The sequence below is a fragment of the Gorilla gorilla genome, chromosome 1 (assembly GCF_029281585.2).
Source record: "Gorilla gorilla gorilla isolate KB3781 chromosome 1, NHGRI_mGorGor1-v2.1_pri, whole genome shotgun sequence".
Lineage (NCBI taxonomy): Eukaryota > Metazoa > Chordata > Mammalia > Primates > Hominidae > Gorilla > Gorilla gorilla.
The window spans coordinates 26,652,140-26,665,223 of NC_073224.2; the positions used below are offsets into that span (position 1 = coordinate 26,652,140).

Here is a 13,084-nt window from a genome sequence, read left to right on the forward strand (position 1 = left end):
AATGCACCATTGTACTCTAGCCTGGGAGACAGAGCGAGACTCTATCTAAAAAAAAAAAAAAAAAAGGAAAAAAGCAATCCAGTTCTTAATAAAAATAAGAAATGTGTGGTAAAACAAATTCAAACAGTATGCCTGAGTATATGGTGAAAAGAGTTTCCCCTTCTCACAGATTCACTGTTAACAGTTTCAAGCACCAAGTTTTGAAAAACTACAGCAGTAGCCTCAGGATATTTTTTTAAGTGATGGATGGTCTGTAAGATTTTACTTCCAGAGATTGATTCAGTAGGTAGTACCAGGAACCCAGAATGTTGCCATGTCCAGGAGACTCTGATATGAGGTTAGGCTTAGACCCCATCAGCCTAATCTGGCTCTAAGGATCTCCTGACCTTTCTGTAAAAGAGACCCCTAACCTGGCCTCCGGACCAGATCTTGGGTGGGCACTGGCTGAGCTGGCCTTACAATGCTCTTTATTATATGCCAGGCTGAGTCTATGACCATACCACCCTGAATGTGCCCAATCTCATCCTTGTATGCCAGACTGATAAAGCGTTTCCAAATGACACATTTAATTCTGTTCCCTAAATTCCAGCCATCTAACCCAGGAGACTTTTTCTCCTCTGCATCTAACAGATCCATCAGCTGTTGAACTCATAGTTGAACTATGAGCATTTTGATATCACCTTGTTGACTGCTCTTTGCCTACACGTTGTGCTTTTTAAAGTGTCCTGAGAATGTGAGATCTGTGGGTTGAGGCAGTGAAGGCTCCTCATTCATCCCACAAATGATTTGAGGACTTACCATGTGCTGGATGTTATTTTAGGCACTGGCAACAGAGTAATAACCAAAGCATTTCTTGTTGGAATGCAGTCAGTCCTACTGGAATGAGATAGACACCAAAAAATAAGCAAGCTGGATACCCAAGTGTGGAATTCAAGAAAAAGATCCAGGCTGGAAATAGAAATGAGTATAATTGGCACAGAGATGATACTTAAAGCCATGTAACTGGGAAAGTTCCCCCAAGGGAGTGTCCTAAAAGTAAAAAGCTCAAAGAACCCAGTCCTGGGGCATTTGTTCATGAAGCTACAGGGAGATGAGGAAGATTTGGCAAAGGAGACTGGAAAGCAATGGCCAGAAATGAAGCGAAGCAGAGGAGTGTGGTGTTTCTGTGTTAAGGCTTTTGTCCCCTTCATTCTGGTCAGCAGCAACTAACTAGGTTTTGAATTGATGGGTGACACATCCATTAAGTCAGGGTATCTGGAACAGTCTAAGAAAATCTCAGAGGAAGGATTATTAATTTAGGCCCTACAGGATGAGTAGAAATGGAGTAAGAATGGAAAAGCCTATTGCAAGAGAAGGAGAATGTACGAGCAAAGATCTGGAATCAGGAATAGTTCAGTTGGAGGAGGTATGGGGAGAGCAGAGAGAGCAGAGAGGGAAGTTTTTGGGAAAGGTGAGTGTGGCTAAATTCAAGGGCCTGAAAAAGGAGTTTGGACTTAGCTTAAATGAGGATAAAATATTGGATGCTCCAAGCCAGTGACTCAATCCAGCATGACTTCATTTGTCACCCCCTGCCCCAGGACATTTGGTATCTGGAGATATCTGTTATTGTCACTATGAGGTAGGGTGCTATTGGTATCTAAGGGGTAGAGATCAAGGGATCTTTTTAAAATAGCATACAGTGCACAGGATAGCCCCTGCCCAAGGAATTATCCAGCCAAAAATGTCACTGGTGCTGAGGCCAAGAACACTGCCCTAAAATGCACTTTAGTGAACCCCTCATTTTTTAGCAGTAGGCACAGGCAGCTGTATTTGTTGGTGGCTTTGATGTTTTAGGGTTTAAACAATAAGATGCTATTTCCTCCTCAGGTCTCCTCTCTTTTGTATTCTAGATATTAAAGTAGAAAAGAATTTCAGCATCATATTTCATATATACTGTGTGAGGGAAAGGTGTTAGTATGTTTTCTTCTAGCTTAATTTCTAAGATTCCATCTTATTACCTGACCTTTCCAATGTCTGTTATGTCCAAAATAACCAAACAATACAATATAGTTGTATGTCCCTTAATGTGTTCGTAATATGATTACCTCATTAGCACAGATGGTTCAGAGCCAACATACTAGATACAAGATGCTAGAAATTTTTCCATTTTCTCCAAAGTGAGAGAGAAAGTGCTAGGCGGAGTATACAGTATACACTTTTGTTTAAAAGACAGCAACATGCAAAAGCCAAATGTTTTCTTCACAACTAGAAATACTGAAACAAAAAGAGGCAATATAGAATGCAAAAATTCTCATTTCCAGAGTGAGGATTAGGAACTACAGAGATAACTCGGGTTTGTCGAGAAAAAAAAAAAGGGTAATGTCCCTCCAAGAAGTGATACCATGTCTTTTTTCCAGTGCTATATGTTCCACATGTATGTTGGAGTTCGTGCTGGAGGAGGGATCGGGGATGAAATCGAAGACCCAGCAGGAGATGAATATGAGATCTATCGAATCATCTTTGACATCACTTTCTTCTTCTTTGTTATTGTCATTCTCTTGGCCATAATACAAGGTAAATATCATCCTCACTGAAGCTGATGAACATCTAGAATTTGAGCCACATGTTGCTGAAGTTAATATTCAAGGTAGGGTAAATGACGTCAAGTGTTTCCTGGCAAAGCCAAATCAAACTTTTCCTTCCAGTATTTCTTCATCATGCAATCTACCAGGGGAAATACAAAGCAGTATGGAACCCTGGTGTGAAGGGAAGATACAGTGTTATTTTGTCTTCTTTCAAATAACATAATGGAAAAGGCACTTTCCTTGGTTTGATTCTCACCTCTGGGTTTCAGACTCATGAACCCCAGCTTTACAATCTTGGGTGGGTGAGCCATTTAACCCTTTAAACTTCTAAGCCAGCTGTGTGCGGTGGCTCATGCCTGTAATCCAAGCACTTTGGGAGGCTGAAGGGGGATGGATCACTTGAGGTCAGGAGCTCGAGACCAGCCTGACCAACATGGTAAAACCCCATCTCTACTAAAAATACAAAACTAGCCAGGTGTGGTGGCACACAGCTGTAATCCCAGCTACCTGGGAGTCTGAGGCAGGAGAATTGCTTGAACCCGGGAGGTGGAGGTTGCAGTGAGCCAAGATCACATCATTGCACTCCAGCCTGGGCAACAAGAGCGAAACTCCATTTCAAAACACACACTCAAACCCAACAACAACAACAACAAAAACTTTTAAGCCCTATGGTTGTTGAGATTTTTTTTTTTTTTTTTTTTTTGAGGCGGAGTCTCGCTCTGTCGCCCAGGCTGGAGTGCAGTGGCGCGATCTCGGCTCACTGCAAGCTCCGCCTCCTGGGTTCATGCCATTCTCCTGCCTCAGCCTCCCGAGTAGCTGGGACTACAGGCGCCCGCCACCACGCCCGGCTAATTTTTAGAATTTTTAGTAGAGACGGGGTTTCACCGTGTTAGCCAGGATGGTCTCGATCTCCTGACCTCGTGATCCACCCGCCTCGGCCTCCCAAAGTGCTGGGATTACAGGCGTGAGCCACCGCGCCCGGCCTGTTGAGATTTTTTAAAATGACATACAGGCCAGGCGCAGGGGCTCACGCCTGTAATCACAACACTTTGAGAGACTGAGGTGGGTGGATCACTTGAGGTCTGGAGTTCAAGACCAGCCTGGCCAATGTGGTGAAACCTTGTCTCTACTAAAAATACAAAAAGTAGCCTGGTATGGTGGTGTGAACCTATAATCCCAGCTACTCAGGAGACTGAGGCAGAAGAATCACTTGAACCCAGGAGGAGGAGGTTGCAGTGAGCAGAGATTGCACCATTGCACTCTAGCCCGGGTGACAAGAGCAAAACTCCGTCTCAAAAAAAAAAAAAAAAAAAAGGTGGGGGAGGGAGGGTAGCTGGCAAGATGGCCAAATAGGAACAGCTCCGGTCTGCAGCTCCCAGTGAGACTGACGCAGAAGGTGGGTGATTTCTGCATTCCCAACTGAGGTACCCAGTTCATCTCACTGGGACTGGTTGGACAGTGGGTGCAGCCCACAGAGGGTGAGCAGAAGCAGGGTGGGGTGTCATCTCACCCAGGAAGCACAAGGGGTTGGGGGATTTCCCTCCCCTAGCCAAGGGAAACTGAGAGACTGTACCAGGAGGAATGGTGCACTCCAGCCCAGATACCATGCTTTTCCCATGGTCTTCGCAACCAGCAGACCAGGACATTCCCTCCACTGCCTATGCCACCAGGGCCCTGGGTTTCAAGCACAAAACTGGCTGGCTGTTTGGGAAGGCAGCAAGCTAGCTGCAGAAGTTTTTTCAATATACCAGTGGCACCTGGGATGCCAGCGAGACAGAACCATTCACTCGCCTGGAAAGGGGGCTGAAACCAGGGAGCCAAGTGGTCTGGCTTGGCGGGTCCCACCCCCATGGAGCCCAGCAAGTGAAGATCCACTGGCTTGAAATTCTTGCTGCCAGCACAGTGGTCTGAGGTTGACCTGGGATGCTCCAGCTTGGTGGAGGGAGGGGCATCTGCCATTGCTGAGGCATGAGTAGGCAGTTTTACCCTCACAATGTAAACAAAGCCACTGGGAGGTTCGAACTGGGTGGAGCCCACTGCAGCTCAGCAAGGCCACTGCAGCCAGACTGCCTCTCTAGATTCCTCCTCTCTGGGCAGGTCATCTCTGGAAAAAAAAGGCAGCAATCCTAGTCACTTACTTATAGATAAAACCCTCATCTCCTTGGGACAGAGCACCTGGGGAAAGGGGTGGCTGTGGGTACAGCTTCAGTAGACTTAAACGTCCCTGCCTGACAGCTATGAGGAGAGCAGCAGATCTCCCAGCACAGTGTTTGAGCTCTAATAAGGGAAAGACTGCCTCCTGAAGTGGGTCCCTGACCCCCATGTATCCTGACTGGGAGATACCTCCCAGTAGGGGCCGACAGACACCTTATACAGGAGAGCTCTGGCTGATATTTGGTGGGTGCCCCTCTGGGAGGAAGCTTCCAGAGGAAGGAACAGGCAGCAGTCTTTGCTGTTCTGCAACCTTCACTGGTGATACCCAGGCAAACAGGGTCTGGAGTGGACCTCCAGCAAACTCCAGCAGACCTGCAGCAGAGGGGTCTATTAGAAGGAAAACTAGGCCGGGCGCGGTGGCTCACGCCTGTAATCCCAGCACTTTGGGAGGCCGAGGCGGGCGGATCACGAGGTCAGGAGATCGACACCATCCTGGCTAACATGGTGAAACCCCGTCTCTACTAAAAATACAAAAAAAAAAAAAAAAAAATTAGCCGGGCGTGGTGGCGGGCGCCTGTAGTCCCAGCTACTCGGGAGGCTGAGGCAGGAGAATGGCGTGAACCCGGGAGGCGGAGCTTGCAGTGAGCTGAGATTGCGCCACTGCACTCCAGCCTGGGCGACAGAGCCAGACTCCGTCTCAAAAAAAAAAAAAAGAAGGAAAACTAACAAACAGAAAGGAATAGTATCAACATCAACAAAAAGGACGTCCACTCAGAGACTCCATCCAAAGGTCACCAATATCAAAGACTAAAGATAGATAAATCCATGAAGATGGGGAGAAACCAGCGCAAAAAGACTGAAAATTCCAAAAACTGGAACACCTCCTCTCCTCCAAAGTATCACAACTCCTCGCCAGCAAGGGAACAAAACTGGACGGAAAATGAGTTTGACAAATTGACAGAAGTAAGCTTCAGAAGGTGGGTAATAACAAACTCCTCTGAGCTAAAGGAGCATGTTCTAACCCACTGCAAGGAAGCTGAGAACTTTGAAAAAAAGTTAGATGAATTGCTAACTAGAATAACCAGTTTAGAGGAGAACATAAATGACCTGATGGAGCTGAAAAACACAGCACAAGAACTTCGTGAAGCATATACAAGTAGCAATAGCCGAATCAATCGAGCAGAAGGAAAGGATATCAGAGATTGAAGGTGACCTCAATGAAATAAGGTGAGAAGACAAGATTAGAGAAAAAAGAGTGAAAAGAAATGAACAAAGCCTCCAGGAAATGTGGGACTATGTGAAAAGACCAAATATACGTTTGATTGGTGTACCTGAAAGTGATGGGAGAATGGAACCAAGTTGGAAAACACTCTTCAGGATATCATCCAGGAGAACTTCCCCAACCTAGCAAGGCAGACCAACATTCAAATTCAGGGAATCCAGAGAACACCACAAAGATACTCCTAGAGAAGAGCAACCCCAAGACACATAATCGTCAGATTCACCAAGGTTGAAATGAAGGAAAAAATGTTAATTAAGGGCAGCCAGAGAGAAAGGTCAGGTTACCGACAAAGGGAAACACATCAGACTAACAGCAGATCTCACTGTAGAAACTCTACAAGCCAGAAGAGAGTGGGGGCAAATATTCAACATTCTTAAAGGAAAGAATATTCAACTCAGAATTTCACATCCAGCCAAACTAAGCTTCATAAGCGAAGGAGTAATAAAATCCTTTACAGACAAGCAAATGCTGAGAGATTTTGTCACCACCAGGCCTGTCTTACAAGAGCTCCTGAAGGAAGCATTAAACATGGAAAGGAACAACCGGTACCAGCCACTGCAAAAACATACCAGATAGTAAAGACCATTGACACTATGAAGAAACTGCATCAACTAATGGGCAAAATAACCAGCTGGCATCATAATGACAGGATCAAATTCACACATAACAATATTAACCTTAAATGTAAACAGGCTAAATGCCCAAATTAAAAGACACAGACTGGCAAATTGGATAAAGAGTCAAGACCCATTAATGTGCTGTATTCAGGAGACCCATCTCATGTGCAAAGACACACATGGGCTTAAAATAAAGGGACTGAGGAATATTTACCAAGCAAATGGAAAGCAAAAAAAAAAAAAAAAAAAAGCAGGGATTGCAATTCTAGTCTCTGATAAAACAGACTTTAACCCAGCGAAGATCAAAAGAGACAAGGGCATTACATAATGGTAAAGGGATCAATGCAACAAGAAGAGCTAACTATCCTAAATATATATGCACCCAATACAGGAACACCCAGATTCATAAAGCAAGTTCTTAGAGACCTACAAAGAGACTTAGACTCCCCAAAATAATAGTGGAAGACTTTAACACCACACTGTCAATATTAGACAGATCAATGAGAGAAAATTAACAAGGATATCCAGGACTTGAACTCAGCTCTGGACCAAGCAGACCTAACAGACATCTACAGAACTCTCCACCCCAAATCAACAGAATATACATTCTTCTCAGCACCAATTCACACTTATTCTAAAATTGACCACATAATTGGAAGTAAAATGCTCCTCAGCAACTGCAAAAGAATGGAAATCATAACAGAGTTTCTCAGACCACAGTGCAATCAAATTAGAACTCAGGATTAAGAAACTCACTTAAAACTGCACAACTACATGGAAACTGAACAACCTGCTCCTGAAGACTACTGGGTAAGTAACAAAATTAAGGCAGAAATAAAGATGTTCTTTGAAACTGATGAGAACAAAGACACAACGTACCAGAATCTCTGGGACACATTTAAAGTAGTGTGTAGAGGGAAACTTATAGCACTAAATGCCCACAAGAGAAAGCAGGAAAGATCTAAAATTGACACCCTAACATCATAATTAAAAAAACTAAAGAAGCAAGAGCAAACAAATTCAAAACCTAGCAGAAGACAAGAAATAACTAAGATCAGTGCAGAACCGAAGGAGATAGAGAAACGAAAAACCCTTCAAAAAAATCAGTGAATCCAGGAGCTGGTGTTTTGAAAAGATCAACAAAACAGATAGACTGCTAGCCAGACTAATAAAGAAGAAAAGAGAAGAATCAAATAGATGCAATAAAAAATTATAAAGGGGATATCACCACCGATCCCACAGATATACAAACTACCATCAGAGAATACTGTAGACACCTGTACACAAATAAACTAGAAAATCTAGAAGAAATGGATAAACTCCTGGACACATACACCCTCCCAAGACTAAACCAGGAAGAAGTTGAATCCCTGAATAGATCAATAACAAGTTCTGAAATTGAGGCAGTAATTAATAGCCTACCAACCAAAAAAGTCCAGGACCAGACAGATTCACAGCTGAATTCTACCAGAGGTACAAAAAGGAGCTGGTACCATTCCTTCTGAAACTATTCCCAACAATAGAAAAAGAGGGAATTCTCCCTAACTCATATTATGAGGCCAGAATCATCCTGATACCAAAACCTGGCAGAGACACAACAAAAAAAGAAAATTTCAGGCCAATATCCCTGATGAACATCGATGCAAAAATCCTCAATAAATTACTGGCAAACCAAATCCAGCAGCACCTCAAAAAGCTTATCCACCATGATCAAGTAGGCTTCATCCCTGGGATGCAAGGCTGGTTCAACATATGCAAATCAATAAACGTAATCCATCACATAAACAGAACCAATGACAAAAACCACATGATTATCTCAATACATGCAGAAAAGGCCTTTGACAAAATTCAACAGCCCTTCATGCTAAAAACTCAATAAACCTAGGTATTGATGGAAGGTATCTGAAAGTAATAAGAGCTATCTATGACAAACCCACAGCCAATATCATACTGAATGGCCAAAAACTGGAAGCATTCCCTTTGAAAACTGGCACAAGACAAGAATGCCCTCTCTCACCACTCCTATTCAACATAGTGTTGGAGTCCTGGCCAGGGCAATCAGGCAAAACAAAGAAATAAAGGGTATTCAATTAGGAAGAAAGGAAGTCAAATTGTCTGCAGATGACATGATTGTATATTTAGAAAACCCCATCATCTCAGCCCCAAATTTCCTTATACTGATAAGCAACTTCAGCAAAGTCTCAGGATACAAAATCAATGTGCAAAAATCACAAGCATTCCTATACACCAATAATAGACAAACAGCCAAATTGTGAGTGAACACCCATTCACAGTTGCTACAAAGAGAATACCTAGGAATACAACTTTCAAGGGATGTGAAGGACCTCTTCAAGGAGAACTACAAACTACCACTTGAGGAAATAAGAGAGGACACAAACAAATGGAAAAACATTCCATGCTCATGGATAGGAAGAATCAATATTGTGAAAATGGCCATACTGCCCAAAGTAATTTATAGATTCAATGCTATCCCCATCAAGCTACCATTGACTTTCTTCACAGAATTGGAAAAAACTACTTTAAATTTCATGTGGAACCAAAAAAGAGCCCGCATAGCCAAGACAATCCTAAGCAGAAAGAACACAGCTGGAGGCATCACACTACCTGACTTCAAACTATACTACAAGGCTACAGTAACAAAAAGAGTATGGTATTGGTATGAAAACAGATATATAGACCAATGGAACAAAACAGAGGCCTCAGAAATAACACCACACATCTACAACTATCTGATCTTTGACAAACCTGACAAAAAGAAGCACTGGGGAAAAGATTCCCTATTTAATAAATTGTGTTAAGAAAACTGGCTAGCCATATGCAGAAAGCTGAAACTGGATCCCTTCATTACACCTTATACAAAAATTAACTCAAGATGGATTAAAGACTTAAACGTAAGACCTAAAACCATGAAAACCCCAGAAAATCCTAGGCAAATACCATTCAGGACATAGGCGTGGGCAAAGACTTCATGACTAAAACACCAAAAGCAATGGCAACAAAAGCCAAAACTGACAAATGGGATCTAATTAAACTAAAGAGCTTCTGGGCAGCAAAAGAAACTATCATCAGAGTGAACAGGCAACCTACAGAATGGGAGAAAATTTTTTGCTGTCTATCCATCTGATATACAGCTAATATCCAGAATCTACAAAGAACTTAAACAACTTCATAAGAATAAAACAACCCCATCAAAAAGTGGGTGAAGGATATGAACAGACACTTCTCAAAAGACGACATTTTTGCAGCCAACAAACATATGAAAAATAGGTCATCACTGGTCATTGAAGAAATGCAAATCAAAACCACAGTGAGATACCATCTCATGCCAGTTAGAATGGCGATCATTAAAAAGTCAGGAAAGAACAGATGCTGGAGAGGATATGGAGAAATAGGAACACTGTAAACACTGTAAACATTGTGGGAGTGTAAATTAGTTCAACCATTGTAGAAGGCACTGTGGTGATTCCTCAAGGATCTAGAACTAGAAATACCATTTGACCCAGCAATCTCATTACTGGGGATATACCCAAAGAATTATAAATCATTCTACTATAAAGACACATGCACGCGTATGTTTATTGGGGCACTGTTCACAATAGCAAAGACTTGGAACCAACCCAAATGGCCATCAATGATAGACTAGATTTTAAAAAGTGCCACATACGTACCATGGAATACTATGCAGCCATAAAAAAGGATGAGTTCATGTCCTTTGCAGGGACGTGGATGAAGCTGGAAACCATCATTCTCAGCAAACTAACACAAGAACAGAAAACCAAACGCCACATGTTCTCACTCATAAGTGGGAGTTAAACAATGGTAACACATGGACACAGGGGGGCATCACACACCAGGGCTTGTTGAGGGGTTGGGATAGCATTAGGAGAAATACCTAATGTAGATGACAAGTTGATGGGTACAGCAAAAACCACCATAGCACGTGTATACCTGTGTAACAAACCTGCACGTTCTGCACATGTACCCCAGAACTTAAAGTATAATAAAAAAAGGACATACATTCAAGTACCCAGTATAATACTTGATGCATAGTCAGTGCTTTATAAATAATTATAAAGCTATTAATAGTATCATTGTTGAATACCTACTATCTGCCCAGCACATGTATTAACTAATTTTACCATTTCACCACCTTATGAGAATGGTGCTTTTATTTTATGTGTGAAGTAACTGAGCCACAATAAGTCTAAGGAACTTGGCCAAAGTGCACAGCTAAACAGGGCTGGAATCCATCTATACCCAGGCAATCTGCATCCAGACCCCTTGCAACCACGGTGCTGTATTGACCCACTAGCTCTTCCTTTTACTTCCGGGCAACTTGGAGTGTGGTGTTTTTCTCTCTCAGAAAAGTCACGTTATCTTTTCTGCTTAACCCATTTATCCTGGCTTGAATTAAATGTCTGTAAATGTGACAATCTCTTTTAAGTTCCACAGACATCAAATGACACTATTTTTTAGTCTAATACCATGGACAAGCTTAAGGGACTCATAATTCATTCATTGTGCTCTTATTGAGTGTAAAAACAACGTGTTTTCTAAGAGGGCAAAGTTATAACTTCGAAGAAAGTGTGAAGCCAGCAGGTCTCAGGAGGGAAAAGGAGCTTAAAACAGCTCAACATAGTGTTTCTGATTGTCACAGTCAATGAAATTATGGAAGCTTACTTATAAGGGACTTGTGAAAAAAGTGATTTGGGGCCTGGCACCATGGCTCATGCCTGTAATCCTACCACTTTGGGAAGCTGAGGCGAGAGGATCGCTTGAGCCCAGGAGTTTGAGACCAGCCTGGTCAACAAGACGAAACCCTGTCTGTACAAACAGAAATTATCAGGGTGTGGTGGTGTGCACCTGTAATCCCAGCTACTTGGGAAGCTGAGGCAGGAGGATTGCTTGAGCCCAGGAGGTTGAGGCTGCAGTGAGCTGTGATTGCACCACCGCACTCCAGCCTGGGTGACAGAGCAAGACTGTCTCAAAAAAAAAAAAAAATGACTGGGCACAGTGGCTCACGCCTGTAATCCCAGCACTTTGGGAGGCCGAGGCAGGCGGATCACAAGGTCAGGAGATCGAGACCATCCTGGCTAACACGGTGAAACCCTGTCTCTCCTAAAAATACAAAAATTAGCCAGGTGTGGCAGTGTGTGCCTGTAGTCCCAGCTGCTGGGGAGGCTGAAGCAGGAGAATGGCGTGAACCCGGGAGGCGGAGCTTGCAGTGAGCCGAGATTGTGCCACTGCACTCCAGCCTGGGTGACAGTGAGACTCCGTCTCAAAAAAAAAAAAAAAAAAAGACTTGAGGCAAATTTCTTCGTTTAAGTGGTGATGTTTTATTTCTACATTAGTACTTGAAAAATCTTATTAGTGGAGTTTTCTGTACTTATAAATCTCAGCTGCTCTTTTTCAGCATGAAGTATGTAATAACATCTGTATATGCCAAGTTAACAAAAGGTTTTTCCTGCTGTCACTTCATTTTAAACACTCTTTTCAGTGAGTGTATGTCCCAGTAACTGCACATACTTCTGTCCCCAAAGAGAGAACACCGCCTCCCTTCTCCTAGGAGTATCGGATACTGTAGTCACGTTTACCATGTTCTGAGCATTTTGCAAGGTAGTTGTACATCTCCCCTTTCCCTGGGGGGATTAGCCAAGGAACTGAATTATTCATTGCTTGATAAAGATTAAATTGTGTTTTTATTTAACACCAGGTCTAATTATCGATGCTTTTGGAGAACTAAGAGACCAACAGGAACAAGTCAAAGAAGACATGGAGGTAAGCTTCTCCATTCATCACTCAGCTTCTTTGTTGTCCTGGGCCCTCGTTTTCCTCACTACCTTTATCAATAGAATCATGAATGTGGGAAGGAGGAGGGGAAAGGGCACAACTTGTGGTTTCACTGGCCTGTTTTCCATTCAAGCAATACATATAGTTGAGCAGCGTGGTCGGCTGAAACTGTGGTGGACGCCACATGCATGCAAACAGCAATAGGACACCATCCTTTCCCTCCAGAAGTGGAGAGACTATTCATTTGAAACCAAAGATTCAATGACAAGTAAATAGATGATTACAGAGCAGTGTGGTGAGTCCTGTATGGGAGTAAAGCCCTGGAGTGGTAGGGTCTCTAGGGCTGGTATCTGATTCACTCCTGGATGGTCAGGGAATTTCCTAGAAGAAGGGATGTCTGAGCTGAGGCCTGAAGACTGTGGAAGTCTGTGGGTTTGATAAGGAGAGAGGAGGACAGTTTGGGCAACCTCCCAACCCCTTCTCCCACACCATGGACATCTCCAGGGGTACCATTCACAGTGGGACCTTTGAGCCCATCACCACCTGAAATTATATACCAAGACTGATTTTAGGGAAGTTGATGTGCAGGTTTTTTTCTTAGCAGCCTCAGTGCTACCAGATGCAGATTAAATTCTGATGATGAGGCTGGAGAGGAA

At 43.1% G+C, this 13,084-nt stretch overlaps 1 protein-coding gene across 3 annotated transcripts in view; it reads left to right on the top strand.

Annotated features, from left to right (window-relative positions):
• Nucleotides 1-13,084, top strand: part of RYR2 (ryanodine receptor 2) — a 790,171-nt gene that overhangs the window by 772,194 nt on the left and 4,893 nt on the right. For all 3 annotated transcript variants that reach the window (XM_063708024.1, XM_063708025.1, XM_063708026.1), the window contains 2 exons: nt 2,397-2,553; nt 12,352-12,416. In XM_063708024.1, coding sequence (XP_063564094.1) covers nt 2,397-2,553; nt 12,352-12,416 — 222 coding nt within the window. The remainder of the gene's footprint in view (nt 1-2,396; nt 2,554-12,351; nt 12,417-13,084) is intronic.